Source organism: Canis lupus, chromosome 10 (genome assembly GCF_048164855.1).
Source record: "Canis lupus baileyi chromosome 10, mCanLup2.hap1, whole genome shotgun sequence".
NCBI classification, from domain to species: domain Eukaryota; kingdom Metazoa; phylum Chordata; class Mammalia; order Carnivora; family Canidae; genus Canis; species Canis lupus.
In genome coordinates this window covers 2,598,939-2,618,541 of record NC_132847.1, presented here as the reverse complement: position 1 = coordinate 2,618,541, position 19,603 = coordinate 2,598,939, and the positions used below count along the sequence as shown (strand labels likewise).

Below are 19,603 nucleotides of genomic sequence, written 5' to 3'. Positions count from 1 at the left end.
TTCACTAGATTTGTTTGCAGTGTTAAAAATTAAAGCACAATTAGTCACGGTTGAGTATTTAAATAATATTTTGACACAATAGAAGGGGAGTGACCTCAGATTCATGGACTTGATTGACTTCAGATCGGAAATAGCCTCAAGCCGTGGATAATTGTGCAGTGTGGTGAGGGCGGAGGGCGTGCATTTAGCCCTAGCAGGGCAGCCATCCACGCACTGCAGCCAGGCTTGGGGCCGCCTGGGTTCCACCACATGCCAGCCCTGACATGTGGCCCACACTGCTTCCTTTTGCCTACAGGGTTTCACCCGCAACTAGACTGGGTCAAGGTCTTGCTAAAATCACAATATACAAGTTCAGTGTAACACCAGCAGAAGAGTAAACTATAATAGTAGGTAATATGTGGGGAGGTGAATTTTACTATCAACTTCCAAATTGTTAACATGTGAAAAGATGGAATCTACTTATATAGAAGACTATCTCACACATGAATGAGGTTACCTAGAAAACTAAAGTAGCAATTAAATTGAAAAGGCAATCTCATTTTGGCTGCAGTTTTTGGTAAAGGCAAAAAAGGAAGTAAGATAGATTTCAAAGAATTCATTGATGAAGAATAATTAGATTTATGTACTAATAGAAACTTTCCTCTGGAATTAAAACCTCATAGGAATTTTTCATCAAATTCTTGGGAAGGAGACACTGAGTAAGAGTGACTATTATTTTTCATCCTCCACAATTAAAATGGCCTTTAAAATATTAAGTAATTCATGTTTTATTGAAAATCAACATATAAAAGCACAATAGGAGCGAAAAACATCACCCCAAATTCTACTAAATTAGGGTAATCACCATTAATATTTTGGTGACCATTCTTTCATGCACTATGTCCACACACACACACACACACACACACACTCTCTCTCTCTCAATGGGATCATGAAAATCCTTCAGAGAAGTTCTGATTGGAGGCACAGAAATATTATCAGGATGAACAACTGCAGTATCAATCCTTTACAAAGGCTCATGGGAGAAGGGTTGGCCTAAGACATGGATCTAAGATCAATGTTTAGATTGAGTCATGCAGGCATTTATGCGTGGAACTGAAATATTATGGCCCAGGGACCCTGATTTCTAAAAGGTAACGTCTATAGAGCCTTCTTTAAACTATCTGATGCATGACCTGATATCTGGCAGATCTTTGGTGGCAGCAAGGTGATCATTACATCACTGAACAGTTTTCTATAAGTGCCCAGAGTGCCCCTACTTGCTGTGATTGGTTTTCACTCATTTGTGAAAAATTTAAGGAGTGGGTTACATCATCATCTAGTTTGATGTGGTCACTGTGAGAGTAAGCAAATGAGGTGATTGCAGGTGAAATCACCATTTCTCTACAAACTGAGGTCTGAATCACAGGACTCACAGAGTTCCTGTGATTCTGTATTATTTCATGGAAGAAAATGAAATTGATTTACCAAATGATAAAGGCAGCTATGGTCATCTTGTTCACAGGACTGGAAGAATCTCATTGGAACTGTTCAGCTAACATTTATTGAGCACTTATTATGTACCAGGCACTGTGCTAAGCACTGTATATGCTACTTCGTACAACCTATGATGTACTCCTGCCGTTATTCCTGTTTTCTGCATGACTAAAATGAGCTTCTGAGAAATACAGCTGCCCAGGTCTCCCAAGTAGAAAATGGAAGAGCAGGGAGTCAAACCCAGGCTACGTCTGACTCTAGAGCCTGAGCAATTAATACTTGCTATGTTGATGTAAACCTGCATCGGGTAGGTTGACGTGCTGGATGGAGCAGCTGAGACTACGCGCCAGCAGGCTAAAGATGCCAAGTGACCATGGCATCCTCCCAACCTGTGCTAGGCCAGGGATGCCAAAGGGCACTTCTTACAAGTATCTAGATCAGGTTAGAGATAATAAAATCAGGTCATTATAAGCGGAGGTTACTTGCCCATTTGTTTCCATAGCTGGACAATGAGTGTTCCATTAAATCAATTACAGGAGCTTGGCTGGTTATTATTAATAAGTTAAAATGCCAGAGCATAAGTGAGTGTGGAGAGCACAGGAATTCCACCTGTGCCAATTTAGGTTCCTATCTGGGCTGTGTCCCAGGGATAAGTTCACCTCAAACTAGCTTTCATGAATACTGGTAAAGAAAAGGACTCAATAAAAAAAAAAAAAAAAAAAAAAAAAAAAAAAAGAAAAGAAAAGAAAAGAAAAGGACTCAGTAATACCTTACAGTTAAATGCCTTGAATTTAAAACAAACTAACTAACAGAACCAAAAACCTTTCCTGCATCTTACCCCTGTGGAAAGCTATCCTAGAAAATCACTGGATCAAATGGACCTTAACAGTCAGCTAGCTCAGTTTTGCCTACTCCGAAAAATCTCTGACCTACAACAGTCCAGACAAGTAACATGCAGCTTTTGCCTGCACTTCTGGTCCTGAGCACTCCCCACGGCAAACCAGTTCACTCGCAAGGAGCCTCACTGACAGATGTTCTTCCTTTCACTGAGATGAAATTCACCTTCCTGTCATCTGCCCACTGGTCCTCATCTTGCCCCATAGGAATACAGTTTATACTTATTTTGTTTTCCCCTGACAGTCCTCCCAATATTTGGAAACAGCGGGTCTTCCCAATTGCTTCTTTCTTATAGGCTAAACATCGAAGTCACTGTCCCCTGACCACAGGCCAGGGTACCAGTGTTCCATCAAAAGCTAAGTATGTAAGAATTCAGGTGAAGTCTGGTGGGCACATAGGAGTGGGACTATTCCTGCCAGTGATCCGGACACGGGCCTTCTTTATATGCTATGACTGTACTGGATCCCTTTGGCATCTGCATCACACTGCTCTTGTACTTTAAGCTTGTGGCTAACGGGAGCCCCTAGGTCTTTTTCAAGTGAGCTGTTGTTGCTGAGCAAGGTGACCTCCCCGATCTGTGTACTGACTGCAAATATATGGTCACGAAATTCATTATTTTGCTAGGATCAGTATGAAACTGGTGGAGGCCAATTTTCACCGTATCTATGAAAATTACTCTACAAGTTTTCTTGGGGTCATGTGGCACATGCAATCCAAAAAATAATTTGTTACTTACTCATTAGCATTCAAGCTAGCTGTGGCTCTGATGATCATGTAGCAGAGTGTGAGAGCACTGAGGAGGCCAAAACTGGCAATAATAAACCATTCTTCTGTTGACAAAGGAAAGGGAGGAAATCACTCTGGGGAGAAGCTTAAGTCAAATCGATGTCAACATTTCCCTCAAATGCAACGAAGCAGACGTCAACGGAGTTGTAAGCCAAGACTGGCCCAAGGAAGTGCAGCAGGAGGAGGTTTGCCAGAGAGCTACTAACTGGAGAAGGTTAGTGGAAGTAGTGGTGAAAGCTGCAAGGGAGAAAGGAAAGCATGGCCCAAACATTTCTTCCAGTTAAGGTCTTGAGGTTTGTGGAGGAGTGTGGCCACCAAAAAGCGTGCAGTAGAAATATGTGTATAAAATTGCACGTGGACAGAGATTTTTAAATTACTACTTTAGATGACAGTAAAATAGACTGGCCATACTTATATAATCTTTCCTTCTTCACTTTGTCACTTCTGCATGGTTGTGTTACTCAGTCTTAGAGACAGGCTTACAAATATAGAGTAGGGGTCCCAGAGGTCTTGTGGGTACTCCACGCAGTCCGCAGGCTGGCCTTCCGTGGCATGCAGCTCTACTTTCTTTTCTTTTAGAGACTTACAGTCTTTACTTAAATAGGACATTTCATTGGTGACTCCTGGAAAGGCCTACGCTTCACACCCCCACCTCCCCAGTGGGGAGCGGCACTGGGCTGCTCTGGTTGCGTCGAGCAGGTAGTTCACCAGGTACACGGCCCATTAGAGAGCTGAAAATCTCTGGTACCCAAAGTTTTTAGCTAGTCTCTCTCTAGATCCAGGAAGTCAGTGAATATTCTTCTTTCTTTTCAAAGTCTGTGTTGTCAAGGTAACATTCCAAAAACACTATTTACTGAGAACCTCAAAAATAACCTGTGAACTGATCTGACTTCCTAAAAAGTCTTAACTAGAAAATATTTCGTAGAGTATACACTAACTGGGGCTGGTTTAACACAGTGCTACACAGTCAAGTCCCTTCTATATCTGCAGTAAGGCAGTGGGAAGACATTTCTACTTGGAATGTCAAATGTTTCTATGCAAAGTGTGTAACGAGTGTTTCTCAATCTGGTTTCCATGAATCCCATAAATATGCAAAATTATGTATGTCTAGGAATTTGTCCAGAAAAAGGTTTTTATAATTTCACTGGACTTTAAAGGTGGTGATCTTCAAAAGGTTAAGACTTTGTTCTTCAGGATTCCAGGATGATGAGTTTGTTCTATGAGCATTTCTTGGCCATCTTGATATTTATTATTAAAATGCTTAGCAAACTCTTTCTTCTTGGTAGCTGCCAAGTGCTTCCTGGATTACAAATTCCTCATCATTCAGTGAATTTATAAGGTTTGAATTTATGTCAAAACGAACATTTAAGAACCCACGCAAAATCCACCATTTTTACCTGGAGATATTTTAAGTTAGGAAAAATGTACACTGGCATTTAAAAAAAATTAAGAGATGACTGGTCATCGGTATCAAGAAGCTTCGAACTCAGTGTTCTTCATTTTTTTCTTCTCAGAGACCTTTATATGTGATAAGGTGATAAGACTAACTTTTAGAACTTCTATTACATGTGTGTTTCTGCATTCTGAATATACCATCCATAGGTGTATGGCATTTCAATGATAAAAACTAGTGACCAAAAAGAAACAAACGCCATTGCAATGATCTCCACAGGGGCCCTGGGGTATTTGGGCAGCAGTCGGCTGCAGCTGGGTCCCTGATCACCTCTGTCCACCCCAGTGTGTATTTAGCACAGTGTCTTGCACAGTGGATGCTGGGCAAATGCACTGTAGTTGCTATAGCACTACAGAGCTTTGAGGGGAAAGGAGAGGTAGCTTTGGTTTAATTTAACCATGTGAAGTTATTGATTAACATGCATTAATTTGGCTAAAGGTGATTAATTTGATACATGAAGTAATATTTTTTTATCATCAAAACGTAAGATTTTGAAGGGACATTCCTGCATAAAATTTATAACAGGACCAGAACTTAATGTAGTAGGAGGTGCTCAATAAATGTCAATCAATGAAGAGCCTACAAAAACTCAGTGATAAGCAAATAACCTTTGTTTCCTTTATTGTTACTAGGTCAGTTTTAAAAAATCTCCACTCTAAAACCTGAAACCATGAAAAGCTGTTAAATCGCCAGGATATGATAGGAAATGAGTCAAACTGCATGGAAGAATACTTTTCCTGCTTTTGTGAATGAATGAAGTCTCCTTGAGTTTAGACAAATGATAGAACAAAACCTGGGAAACTGTTTATTACTACTGATTTTTGGTCAGTGAAAAACATGTACACTTCAGTTGAACAGACCACACGAGCCTTACTATGTGGAGGAAAACTCCTGTGATGGCTTTATCCATGCCACTGACTCATAGGGTGAGGCGGAGGTCCATCGGGTTTAGAGCTCGAAGCTACAGGCAAGCGACAGCACACACTGGGGAAGGAAGCACCACAGTGGTGACAGGGAGGATGAAGAGAGGCTGTTAGATGGAAAGACCATGTAGGGGATGGAGCTGAAGGAGACAGCTGGCTTGTTGCAGGGTGAATGCCCACAGGCCTACAGACACACACACGCCTGCCAGCCCACGCATACTGTACTTCGGCCTGCCCATTGACACACACACACTCGATATAATCGGAGCACCGCTTTTCTTCGTGTCAACACCTCACCAATCAAGATATTCAAAACCAGTGAGAGCGTTTTTAAAGGCACATCACCCAATGGCTCTTGGTCCACCCTGTGCACAGTGATACCAAGACACCAGACTTCAAAAAAGTGTAAAATGAAATGAGCAGCAACAGGCCATCTCAACTCCCCCCTAGAGTTGTTTGTTCATTTGTTCAAATTCGGCCCTGGTTTTTCACTAAGTTGCCTGCAGCCCAGTGCTCATGGCTGGTTACATAACACATGATGCCCTGTGTCACATCCCAACGTGACTCTTAAAATGTCCGTCTGCAAGGCAGTCATCAAAACAGGTTTATAAACAGCTCCTAAGACAAATCTCTGAACAACTACTTGTCAGATGGCAGCTATTCCTATTTATTATACACAAATACACAAGCTCCTTATTATAAGGACAGTTCTGTCTTCCCAAATACCTGTTTTAACAAAACTACCTGTCACCTTGTCCCTTACAGACTACTATCTCCCTGTCCTGGGTGACTGCCTCAACTGTCCTCTGGAGCAGTCAACACACACCAAGCAGCAGCAGCAAATCTGCTCTGCGCCTAGGTACAGGGTCCCACTTACTTGTTACTGCAATGTTGATCTCTCCCGTTCTGGGAGTGAGCTCCCCATCCTGCGCAAGAGGCGAGATTCCCGAAGTTCGAAGCGGCTCAAGGCCAAGGGAGTTTTCACTGGCGAGGTCACCTAGGGCTGATCTTCGGTTAACTGCTTGGGTTCTGGTGAGCCTTTCCATGTCAAATGCTACGTTATCAGTACATGGCAAATTTGGCTGCAAAATATTTCCAGATTAAGAGTACTTATAAGAATAACAAAATTTTTAAAAATAAAATTCTAAACGTCTGACATGTTGTTGAAAAGATCTCAAATTTTTTTCCATGTGATTTCCTCTCATTTCTTTCCCCATTTACCCTTTTTCACCCAAGAGTTTTCCTTTACGAGATGATCTCTTCCAAAAAAATGATACAAAACCCCCCAAATCCACTGCAGAGTTGATGAGAAAACTGGATCATTCATCTTCATGAAGAAACAACCACCTTTGGAGGACATGGCTCACGGGCAAAGGGATTCATTGTCATTATTCTAAAGCTGACCAACAGGAAAATGTAATTACACTGGCTCTTCCATTAATGTTGAGGGAGAGCAGATAACATAAAATACTGCTTTTATCCTATTAACTTCGCTGTAATGCCCCATTTATCTGGCGGTCAGTTTTTACCTTTTGACACGAGGATAGCACACGACCAAGAGTGGATCAACATTGAAAAGACCTTTGAACTGTGAGTATACCATCTGTTTCAAAATCAAAGCATCTAACCCAGAAGGAGAGGTATAGAGCTGCCCTGGGGCCAATATCTACCAACTAAAAAAATAAACGGGTATGAAAGTGCTCTGAGGTAACAAGATGGATATTTGGTTTCCCTGGCAACCTTCAGTTCTTTTAGCAGACAGCAGGTTGGAAGCAGAGCTGGGAAGGATGGCTGAGAGAAGCTCAAGGATGGAGAAGTGACAGCCAGCCAGACCCAGAACAATGGCTTCCTGTCAGAAGTGTTCTAGATTGCCCCACGGTCCAAGTGAAAATGCTTATAATGATACCCAGTCAGAAAAGGTTTATTACAGTTTTTATAGTTAAAACCACAACAGCTTGTAATAGATTTTAGAAGGATGTTTATTGGGCAGCACTGGTGGCACAGCGGTTTAGCGCCGCCTGCAGCCCAGGGCATGATCCTGGAGACCCTGGATCGAGTCCCACATCGGGCTCTCTGCGTGGAGCCTGCTTCTCCCTCCACCTGTGTCTCTGTCTCTGTCTCTGTCTCTCTCTCTCTCTCTCTGTGTCTCTCTCATGAATAAATAAAATCTTAAAAAAAAAAAAAAAAAGAAGGATGTTTACTAAAAACAAAAGGCAGAAGTGTCAGTACTTCAGAGAATAGGAGTCAAAAAAACCCCAAACCAAACAACCACCAAGATTGGAGGCAACAAAAAAGGCTAAGTTAATACTTCCCGAAGCATCTGTCATATGCCAGATATTACAGCAGATGCTCTACGTTAAGCCCTTCAAGCAGGGGTGATGGTTCCCCAAGGGAGACACAGCAATGTCTGGAGGCATTCTGATTGTGTGACTGTTGTGTCCTGCTACTGGCAGTTAGGAGCAGCCAGGGATGTGCGAGACACTTTCTAGTGTACAGGATGTGCACCCCACCCCCCGCCCCGGTGGAATGATCTGATCTACAGTGTCAGTGGTGCTGAAGTAGAGTAACCCTGTGTTAAACTATGTCAATGACATGATCTCTGGAGACAGGAGGAACAATCCTGCCTAACTGGACTGCTAAGCATATTTCAAATAGGACTACCTGGATGTGCTTTGGGTTGCAAAGCTAAAATGAGCAATTCATCTGTTGGATCAAATTAAACTTTCAGTTCCATAAAGAAATCATTCACCCACTCTTTTCTGAGACCTGACTTTCCTCTAAGAAGTGTTAATTTTGGATATACACTTCTGGTAAGGAAGAACTGTAAGAAGTCTCCCAGGTCCTGGGTTAGTTAGTCAGGGCAGAGCTGCCTGGCCATTGCTGAATGAAGTCCTCTGAGTGGCACCTGACCAAAGGCTGCCAGGCTGGCACTGTCCACCTTTGCTGCTTGCACCTGACAAACGCCCTGGAGAGCAAAGCCAGATTCAAGAGGAAGGAACAAAAGTGAGGACATAGTTTTATATGATGCTAAATACAGAAAGAAAAAAATCTACTATTGGATCAAAGTCAAAAGTCTATATTCTAATTCTAGTCTTAAACAAAACAAAACACAACAAAAACAACAAAACCAGAATGGAAGAAAACCCCCACCCCTCTTTCCACTGCCATTCTTCACCACGTTTCCACCACCTGATAGAAGCACGCTTCCAAGTGGACTAGTTCAGTTCTCTATCTTCTCTTCTGGGAGTTCCCCAAAATGGGCTGGCCTTTAAGGACTCTAGAAGGGACCCCTGGACTCACAAGGCTGTGCGGCAAAGAGGCTTAAAACCACCCGCTCACATGACGTTAGCTTACACGCGGAGACAATACCACACAAAAGTAGTGACAAAATAGGAAACATACCACAATTCCCAGGGCCTTCAAAATATTAAGTTTGCACATTGGACAGGTACAATGTTCACTAAGCCAGGGATCCACGCAGGACTTGTGGAAAACATGCCTATAAAAAAAACGGAGAGTCGTATCACAGATTATATACTGAGTAACTATTAAACCCAAAGAAATGGAAGTTTTAGTGTCTTTTAGTGGCTTTTGGACATACTGGCAAGTCCTAAGAGACAAATACTAGGGATGCATTAAAATACAGCTGGCAGAAAATCTGCCCCCAATCTGTATGATGAGAACAGATATTTGGCTGTAACACTATTTAGCAGGTTTTTTTATTCTAGCATCTGAAGAAACTTAGGATATTGATTAGGAATGAAACAAACTATAATTTAACAGTCAGTTATCCTTTCTACAATAGCTAGAGTAAAAGAAGGGAGATTCAAAAAGATATGAAGGGTAGAGTTTTCCACAAAAGTACTAATTGGTTTAGTGGAACTTGGTTTAAACGTTATTTAAAACATTATTTAAAACAACTTCTAGGGCAGCCCCAGTGGCGCAGGGATTTAGCGCCGCCTGCAGCCCAGGGCGTGATCCTGGAGACCCGGGATCGAGTCCCATGTCAGGCTCTCTGTGTGGTGCCTGCTTCTCCCTCTGCCTGTGTCTCTGCCTCTCTCTCTCTCTCTGTCTCTATGAATAAATAAAATAAAATCTTAAAAATAAAATAAAATAAAACAACTTCTAAGCAATCTATGTTACATGTTTGTGAAAGTTACAGGGTGGTTGGCAGTATTTTTAGAGATGAGCTGTGCCTAAGAATCAGGCAACACTGAGCCAACATTTTTCAGTGGAAACATTAAAAGGAGAGAAAAGGATGGGTGATTTTTTTTTTTTTTTTTTTTTAATTCAGGAGAGCGGAAAGTCACATCCTTGTAATGGAAAAGAAGTCAGTCATGGAGAGCTCTCCATGTGGAAATAATTTCTCAAGTTCAAGTACTCCTCAAGGCAGCATTTAGAAGCTAAAATGAAGCCACATGGAAGCCCAGAGTCCTGGCCACACAGGGAAAGAGAACATACATTCTGGGAACCTTTGGAGGAACTAAACTTGGGAGTCTTAGGATAAAATAAATTTTAAGAAAAAAAAATGTAAGAAAGATAAAAAATTGAAACATGGTATGCCCTTAAAACTTCGTTAATTTATAATTTACACGTGGCTTAGTTAAATGGTTAACTTTAGCTGGTTAAAAATGCAGGTTTGATAAAAAAAAAAGTAAGAGTAGTCAAAAAAAGAAATTAAGAGTCTAAACTCACTGCTCCAACTGGGATCTGGAAGAAACATTCATGCTTACTTACAGCTTCAACTTTAACAATGCCTATGCACCCACCTACTGCCACTTGGTGACCTTGTACTCATTTATATGGATAAGAATAAATATCTTGAAGACTGAGTTTATCAGTGCAATGAACTGGAACCTCCTCATCCCAGAAGGCTTTTATTTAAAATATTTAAAACTGCAGGTTTTTACTTAAGGGGCAAAGGAGTCACCAAACCATAGGCAACAAGACCAAAATTTAGTATACACAAGGCACTGTCATGTCTGCTTGTCACTTGTATCCTCATATGACAGTGCTCTGACAGGGGGATGAAGGGCTCCCTATATGCAGGGCTCCACTGCGCGGGTGTTTTCAGAGCCAGGGTTTACACCCAAGCAGCTGTCAGCTGTGCCAGTGTTCACTATAGTCTGTCAAAGATTAGAACAAGGCTTCTAATCTTTCTGGAGACACAGACCCCTTTAGGTCAACTAACTGACAGGATCCTCCCCCTTACACCTGCCTAATCTCTGGCCTGTAGATCTCTGAGGGTTTGGTTAGTGTTCGGTGGGGGGTGAGTGGTTGGGAGAGGTGCTTGAGGCCAGTTTTATGTGGGGCAGATGATGGACTTTGTGCAGTTGGCAGGTGACAGGAGAGAGGAGGCTGTGTGACCTCTGATGGAGCTGCTGCCATTAGCCAGCTGTTTGTGGAAACCCTGGTTTCTACAAGCAGCAGTGGCCTGGGGCAAACAGTGGTTCGCTCTCCCCACTCCCTCCACTTGTGTTTTTGCTTTCTGTTTTTCTTAGTCTACTGCCTTTCTTTTTGATTACTGGTTGTTCAGAAAGAAGAAAATGGTATAATCTCATATTTAATTTTTAAAGCTACGTGAGTTGAATGTTCTCTGCTCATCTGTTCCTTTAGTTATAAATGGATTTTTCCTACGTTGAGCTTTTAAACTATTTCCTTATAGGTTTGTTGAAATAAAAGACAGTGTCCCTCCATCCCTCTTGGGGTACTGTAATGGACAAGGACTGGCCAAGTCTCCAGGGACAAACTGAGAATGGCCCCTTTCCCTGGCCAACCCAAAATCTGAAAAAAAAAGGAAAAAAAAAGGAAAAAAAAAGGAAAAAAAAAAAAAAAAGAAAAAGGAAAACAAACTTTTCTTTAAAAAGCCAACTTTTCCTTTTGAATATTTGTCCACCCCCAGCTCTCCTACTGTTGACCCCACCCCAGTTGGCCACCTGCCTCTCCTTTGACAGATTCCCCAACAGCCTGGTTCCTGCACCTCACCTGAGGGGAGGTGGGAAGTTGTCAACCTAGCTCCCTTGCATGCCCCTCTCGTCTGAAAATAGCCCGGCAGCTTTCCTGTTCACCTACGGGCCCTCTGACACAGACCCCCAGCCTCCCTGGGGTTGCTGCTGGGATCTTGGTGGGTAACTACCCTGTGCTCCTTCTTGTCCTCCTCACCCATCTCCTTCCCCCGCAGGCACATTCCTGCAGTTGTGGAGTCTGAGCCTGCCTCCTGGCTGTGTCACCCGCAAGCTGCCAGGCAGAGGAGCGGCGAAGGTGCAAACTCCCTTGTGAGTCTCTATCAGTGATGAGCTGTTGCAGAATACTTAGAAAAGCACAGTGTGCAAATGAAAGGTACTATTAAACCCACATCAGGTGAAGTAACGTTAATGTTTCACAGGATAACCCAATAAATGGTCAGAACATATTGTGCGGGCCTCCAGCGCCAGCATACCCAGCACCAGTGACTCCTGACTAACTAACAGGTGTACCCCCTGCACCAGTCACAAAATAGAGCAGAGCAATGGCCGGGGTGGGGTGAGGGGGCCACACTGAAGGTGAGTGGTTTTCACAGCCCTGAAGCCTCTTGGTGTTGTGCAAGAACCTGGCGCAAATACAAGTACCTAGGATCCTTAAAGGTCAGAGACAGAAGTCTTTCCCTGGCCAGCCCGGCAGCAGCCAGAGGATGGAGCCCTCCTGGGCTCCCCAAATGGCATCCTGGACATAGTTTATCTGAGCAGTGGCACTCTACTTCTGAAAAGTATTCTTAACTACTAAAAAATTTTGTGGCTGACCTTTAAATAAGAAGTCTAAATAAGGTGATAGTTTCTAAGATGCACTGGCTGACATCCAAGGATGATCAGCTGTAATCAAATGACACATGTAGGAGGCCCCAGAGCAATGCCAAGTGCCATCTGTCCAAAGTAAATTAATGTGACAGAAGAGGCAAAGTAAAGGTCATGCAACAAAAAGCCAGCAATCCAGGAGAGCTCTGCTGTCTACAGATAAAAAGTCTTAGTTCAGTCTCCAGATAGGCTTGTTAAAATTAAGGACAGAGAGAAACAAAGGCACTGGGGCTTTCCTTGGTCCCTTCCTCAGAGAAAGAAGGATGGTGAGCATAGCTCCTTCCCAAAGTCTGGCTGTGTAGGGAGGAGCCGAGGGTGGTAGTCAGAGAGGGCTTATGAAGCTGGCACAGAAGGTGCTTGAATGTGATGCAGCAACAGAGCTGCAGAAGCAACACAAACTGGTAGGGGCACATGCTAACAGAGGGAGGTCCGGGAGGAGGGAAGGAGTTGGCATGTAGAGGCTGAGGTGGGAGGAGCACATGGGGACAGATGGAGGGGAGGCTGCAAGGCTGGGTGGGGATGCAGGCACACCTGAAATATTGTGGTCAGGTAGTAAAGGGAATTTTAGGGTCAAACAGCCACACCTTCTCCATGAAGCTGATGGGGAAGCTGTCCAGCCAGAGCAAGGAGCAAGCAGATGAGCTGAGGTGTTTAAGGGAGAATGAACAAGTGAAAGAGAAGGGCTGTGAGCAGCACTCTAGGCCCAGCTTAGGGGAGGGGAGGCAGGAGGCCCCAGCAGTGCCTGGCAGCAGGAGCTTGAGGGAGGGCAGCCCTGGTGGCTCAGCGGTTTAGCGCTGCTTTCGGCCCAGGGCGTGATCCTGGAGACCCGGGATTGAGTCCCACGTCAGGCTCCCTGCATGGAGCCTGCTTCTCTCTCTGCCTGTGCCTCTCTCTCTCTCTCTCTCTCTCAGTCTGTCTTTCATTACTAAATAAATCTTAAAAAAAAAAAAAAAAATAGGAGGGAGAGGGAATGGAGTCACAGTCTCCTTGGTTCCAAAGACCTGCAGACGAAAGAGGAAGGGCAGGGTGTCCCAGGCAGAGGGAACAAAATAGGCAGCAGTACGAGGCCAGAATTAATTGGAAAGGACTCTATAGGAGTGCCATGGAAACCAGAGGCGTGTGGAAGATCTGAAGTGCGAAGCTGTCCTCTAGGTCAGTGGTTCTCAGCTGCATACTTGTATTTAGGGGGTGGACTCAGGGATAATGCTAACTATCCTGCAATGCACAGGACAGCCTCCCCCCTCCTCTGGCCCCAACAAAGAATGATCTGGTCCCAAATGTCAATAATACCAAGGCTCAGAAACCTTGGTATTATTGACAAGTTGTCGATCCTGGTCCCATAAAAATATTGCCCAACGCACTAATTTTTACTATAGCTGAGTGCCATCGGTACCATTTCAGTGAAGTGACTGGTTTTGCTGAGCAGGTTGTGTGATACACCTCAGAGAAAGCTACAACTTAAGGCTGAAGGAGTACATCTAACAGATACCACCCTGCTCCAAAGCAAAAGGGGAACTCTGATATACAGGCATGGCATGTTAACTCAGACAAGGACCCAGTAATGCAACACAACCCACTGAGGGTGTAGCACCCTAACTGCCGACACAGAGACCTGCCACTAAGTTTGCCCAAGTTCTAATACTCAGAAGCAGACCACAAGTACAAAAGTGAGAACCAGTTCTTGGTTGGCAGGTGCAGCCAACAGAAAGGCTAGGACTCTGATGGAGGGGGCAGGCTGTGTCAGTGTTGCTTAGGTGACTATTAAAAGCCACATGCCCGAGGGGTTGGGGATGTGTTTCTGAACGATCCCCACTAATTCTGACACACTGTCAGGTTTGGAAAACACTAGAGTAAGTTAAGAAAAAAGAGAACTAAGAATCAAACTCTGTAAAAGCCAGTGCCCAGGGGGTGGGGAGGATGGGGAACAAGCTTCCAGAGTAATCTATTTTTGGCTGAAGCTCCCCTGAGGAAGACACTCTCATGTCAGTAATAACCACAAATGGCTTCAGAGTCCTTTGTTCTCAAGTCCAGATGGTCCCTCTGGATGGGGGACCCTGGCCTGAAATAGGAAGACAGAATTTGGGAAGACTTGGCTTATTATGCCTGGTGATTCTAGGGTCAGAGGAAATCTGTACAGGTGAAAATATGTTTAGATAGCAGCTAAGAGTTGATAACGTTTTTTTTTTTGATAACGCTCTATAATGTACCTGATCTTCCTGGTTTGTATTTGGATGTGTATTTCCTTCAGCTCCATTTTTTTTTGTTTTTTGTTTTTTGTTTTTGTTTTTAAAGATTTTATTTATTTGTTCATGAGAGACACATACAGAGAGAGAGAGAGAGAGAGAGAGAGAGAGAGGCAGAGACACAGGTAGAGGGAGAAGCAGGCTCCATGCAGGGAGCCCGATGTGGGACTCGGATGCTGGGACTCCAGGATCACACCCTGGGCCAAAGGCAGGTGCCAAACTGCTGAGCCACCCAGGGATCCCCATAGCTCCATGTTTTAAACCATAAATGACTGCTGCTGAAGGAAATCTGGTAATTAGCAATTTTCTACAGGATGGCTTACAGTTTTGTAGATTTTCCTTTATATGTAAACTAGATTGACTTGACTTCTAGAAACTGTTTTCTGTTTCAGCATTTGGAATTATTCTTAATTTCTATGGTTAAAAAAAAAAACCCTCAAAGATCTTTCTAGGTTCAAAATACATGACTTTGAGAACAGCACTATTAGCCTCATAGAGACAACTACTGACAATTATTTTGTTTGTTCACATGTTCTGTGTTATTAGATGGGCAGAGTGGTATGGATGTGTTTTAACGGAGGGAGAAAGAGGAGGAAATGTCTTTGAGTTCAGGCTTCTCAGTAGGTGCTTTCATATTTTCCCGATCAACATGCTTCTAAAGAACATGTGCTCTTTTCCGAGCACCACATACAGGTATACACCTTCTTTCTGGAGGGAGCTTCATGGTCCTATGTAAGGAGCACCAACATTCAAGGCAGATCTTTACTTTGACTCTGCCATTTCTGGATTGTGTGACCTGGCACCTACCAGGGGAGGAAAGCACTATTAACTGTCAAGCATACAGAGCACAGGGCCTGGCCCGGAACAGGCACGCAGCACCCAGCAGCCACTCTGAATAATACAGGTTCAGAAGGATTAACCCAACTCCTGGAGTTTCCGTTCCTGGTGACAAGTGAGCACCACTGAGCCTTCACCAGAAGGCCTCATGATGTACTCAGATTTAACAGGGAGAGGAACAAGTGGCTCGTTTGGAAACCCATAAGTCACAGAATTGAAAATTCTTGACCTTAGTGGTTTTAGGTTACGATGTGTCCACAGGATTTTCTCCATGTGTTTCTTACAAGCTGAGGAGGCTCTGCAACCAGTCTGTGCTGAGGCAGCATGGCTCGCTGCCAGCTGCCACTTCCACTATATGTAATGTGCTGTTGGGCCTCTGCCTGCCATGAGAGCTGTGCGTAAGGTGGCTCTCGAAAGCAAGTGGAATACCCACTCTGAAAGGGAGACATACATGCCATACTAATGTCATTCTGTTTTAGACAAAGAAACCTGACATACTTGCAGGGGAGAATCCGGACAACATCATTCTGCTTATAGCTCTCAATGCAGACGGCGCAATGATCAAAGTCAGGGTCTGTTTCCTGCAAGGAAAAGCACAGGCATAAGAGTCACATTCTAAAATTAAAGATAGACATAAATGGAGGAGCTAATCCAGCTAAGAACCCTCCTGTGGCAACTACGGTAAGCAAGTGACTATAAAGTGAAAAGTTATGAACAGTTTTAATGTGTTTAGCTGTATTGATCCAAATGATATCAAAACCATTCTATCTCTTTTTTTTTCTATCTTGTTTTTAAACTATGTTGCAACAAACTAAGTCTATTTGTGAAATGTCTGAGGAGTCAGAATGCTTTTTTTTCCCTAAGATTCAAATCCACCATCACTGCGGACATCCTCATCTCCCTCCCACCACTGCATCATTACTATTCTGGTTTAGTGGGTTTCACTGCACACCCTCCATAGTGTGGGTGGTCGTCTGACAATATCTAAGTATAGGCAGAAAAGATGGTGAGCCCCCAAGAGACCAAGTCCCAAGGATGGGAGCTAGTCACAGGTTTGGGGTAGAGAACAGTCATGGTCCAACCCAATAGTGGGTCTTTGTCAAGGGTCAGGAAGAGTCAGCCAGGTATTTGGTCATCTAGACTAACTGGCTTCCATTCTCGTCTATGCTGGGAAGGGATGCCCCTGAGTTGTCATAAAATAGAGCACTGCCGGGAACCTAAGCCAGGAAGGTGTGACTATTTGCTATGTCAAGGCCACTGTACTGAAACTCAGCGGGACAACTCTTGGTAGGTACAAACTAGGAAGAGGTGTTGGTATGATCAAGAAAAGATGGTCTGGTGTTAGCCTGAAGGACAAAGTAGGATGGGCAGGTTACACCAGCTCTGGGGAATTTCAATTAATGTGGTAGCTGAAGGCTGCCAGGCCAAGAGGGTGGTGACCTCTCCTCTGGAGTTAAGGGGCAGCTGTTTTTTTTTTTTTTTTTTCCAGGGGCAGCTGTTTTGATGCTGCTTTTATTTCTGCAAATGTTTTTACTTTTTTCTTTCCTTAGTATACACTGAAGTTCGCTGAAAATGCCTCCACCTTCCAGAGCTGTGTCAAAAAAACCCTGATGTGATGGTGTCAAGGTGGTGGGAACAAAAATGGGTGAAGTCAAGAAAGTGGCGAAACTAAGGAGGATGAAGGATTGTCTGAAATTATCCTCTTAGAGCTGCTAGTCAAAATGCTAGAACTGGGTGTGGGGCAGAAAACAGTTTTGGTTTTATACCTTTAGAGGTGTAACTTTTCTAGATAACTGAATCTATCGAATGTTGGGTCTCATATCAAGTTGCTTTGTCCTCATGGACCAGAAGTGGGCTCCAAGTAACGTGAGACCCAACTGGGGAGCTCTGGTGTGGTCACTGGTCACCGGGTTTCTCACTTGGTCCCCCCAAGCCGAGGGTCCAGCCGTGACACACGAGGCGCTGCCCTCAAACTGTCTGGCCCACTATACAGAAAGCACCTTGCAAATGACACTCCCTCGAGATGCAGGTCTCCAGCTCTCTGGTGAGCTGGTGACAGATTAAAACATGAAGGAGATGTGGCCATGTTTCTCAAGAAACACAGGGAGTGAACGTACATTCCTGGCCTCCGAGTGCACCAACCGACCCATCAGTGTTCTTCTCGAAGGCATCCTTGGCTGCAGTGGTAGAAAGCTCTGTGGAACACCATGGCTAGGGGAGCTGTAAGTAGACGAGTGCATCTAATAATGGCAGGGGCACTGGGAGTCCAGGAAAGTCAGACACTGTATGGAGGGCCTCCAAATGAGGTGAGCTAAGGGTAAGAGCTCAGAGGGAGGCTAGTTTAAAATGAAGCATTTAGATCATATACCTGGAGAAAAAGAGTCACCAAACAAATGAGACACAAATGATTAGGTTGTGCTCTCTCCCACCAAATAAAAAACAAAACTACTTAATTATTTTTATAGGGTTAAAGTTATTTCACTACCATACCTTATCACCCTTTTTTACTGTTCTGGTGGTCAATTTGCTGATGGCTTTCTTGGCAGCATCTCCAAGACGACGCTATGACAATTATAAAGAAAAACAGACATTAATGCAAAATCTCTGATGTCCTTTACTTTAAAATAATTAAATGTATGAAGCCCCTGTTATCCTACAACATTCTCATGTCATATCATGAAAGGATTCTAAAAAAGCAATTAAAAATATTAGAAAACCTGGCAGTTTTCCCATAGATTCAGCATTCTGAATTGAATTATTCTGGTTGAATAATTAAAAAGTGCATGTAGTGAAAAATTCAGGTGTCATAACCACTACTGCATTCCTGTATTTAATAAACTTTTGAAATACTACAGTATTACTGAAGTCTTCTTGTACATGTCTGAGCTACTGCCAATGTACTAACAGCTTTCCTATTCTACTCCAAGGATGATGAGATGTATAAGCTCTATCTTAGTAACAGGAACCTCCAATGCCCCCAAAACTGCTTATCATGGTGCCAAGTGTGGCAAAAGAGACGCAGTCATAAGCTCTCCTTCTGTCTTTGCCAATACAATCCTCCATGATCTTAGGAAGGTGCATTTATCTTTCCAGGGTTGGGCTGTCCAAAAGAGTTAGGTCATAGACTTTCTAAAGCTGGATTTATCCAAGATACTGGCAGACACTGCCAGTCTTGCTATATATACCAAGGACCCACAGGTGAAAAGACAGTGCCCCTTAATCTTGAAAGGCCAAATGAATTGGGGAACAGACCACAGGGGTGTATGGCAGCACCAAGGGGCAGCCTAATGTGGGTGGGTGGGGCTGTTAGGGAAGGCTGAGGAAACGATGGCTGAGCTGAGCTTTGGGACACTAGTGGGAAGGAATTTGATAAGGAAAAGCAACGGGCAGGAGGAGGGGACATGTGAACAAAGGAATATTCTAATAAAGAGGTACAAAGCACAGGAATATGAGGGAAATTATTCGGTGTCATTAGAATGAACATACATGTTATTGTGCAAATACAATGTTTTCAGAGACAGAGGGCCCTATTAATAATTACATGGGACAGTGGGTGCAAACAGGCACATGGACAGGTAGCCACTTGACACACAAGCAAATCTTGAATTGTGGCAAGAGGCAGAGGTGAGGCTGAAGGGTGATGGTGGGGGCTAAAAGGGGAGACCCTGGATTTTATACCTTGCAGATTAAAAAAAATCATAACAATATAAAAATTTTAGGGGGAATTTATTTTTATTATTTTTTAAAGATTTTATTTATTCATGAGACACACACACACACACAGAGGCAGAGACACAGGCAGAGGGAGAAGCAGGCTCAATGAAGGGAGCCCAACGTGGGACTTGATTCTGGATCTCCAGGATCAGGCCCTGGGCTGAAGGTGGCGCTTAAACCACTGAGCCACCCGGGCTGCTTAGGGGGAATTTAAAAACACATAAAAGAGGGATCCCTGGGTGGCGCAGCGGTTTAGCGCCTGCCTTTGGCCCAGGGCGCGATCCTGGAGACCCGGGATCAAATCCCACATCGGGCTCCCAGTGCATGGAGCCTGCTTCTCCCTCTGCCTGTGTCTCTGCCTCTCTCTCTCTCTCTGTGACTATCATAAATAAATAAAAAAATTAAAAAAAAAAAAAAAACAAAACACATAAAAGAAAATAAGTT

General features: G+C 43.7%; 1 protein-coding gene across 3 annotated transcripts in view; it reads right to left on the bottom strand.

Moving 5' to 3' along the window:
* The window catches only part of RNF130 (ring finger protein 130), a 136,841-nt gene that overhangs the window by 32,563 nt on the left and 84,675 nt on the right, over positions 1-19,603 (bottom strand). For 2 of the 3 annotated variants that reach the window (XM_072840457.1, XM_072840458.1), the window contains exons 4-7: positions 17,936-18,007; positions 15,944-16,026; positions 8,938-9,034; positions 6,413-6,617 (exon numbers count right to left, since the gene is read on the bottom strand). In XM_072840457.1, coding sequence (XP_072696558.1) covers positions 6,413-6,617; positions 8,938-9,034; positions 15,944-16,026; positions 17,936-18,007 — 457 coding nt within the window. Of the gene's footprint in view, positions 1-3,109; positions 3,204-6,412; positions 6,618-8,937; positions 9,035-15,943; positions 16,027-17,935; positions 18,008-19,603 lie in introns of all 3 variants that reach the window. The other variant, XM_072840456.1, reaches the window with a different exon arrangement.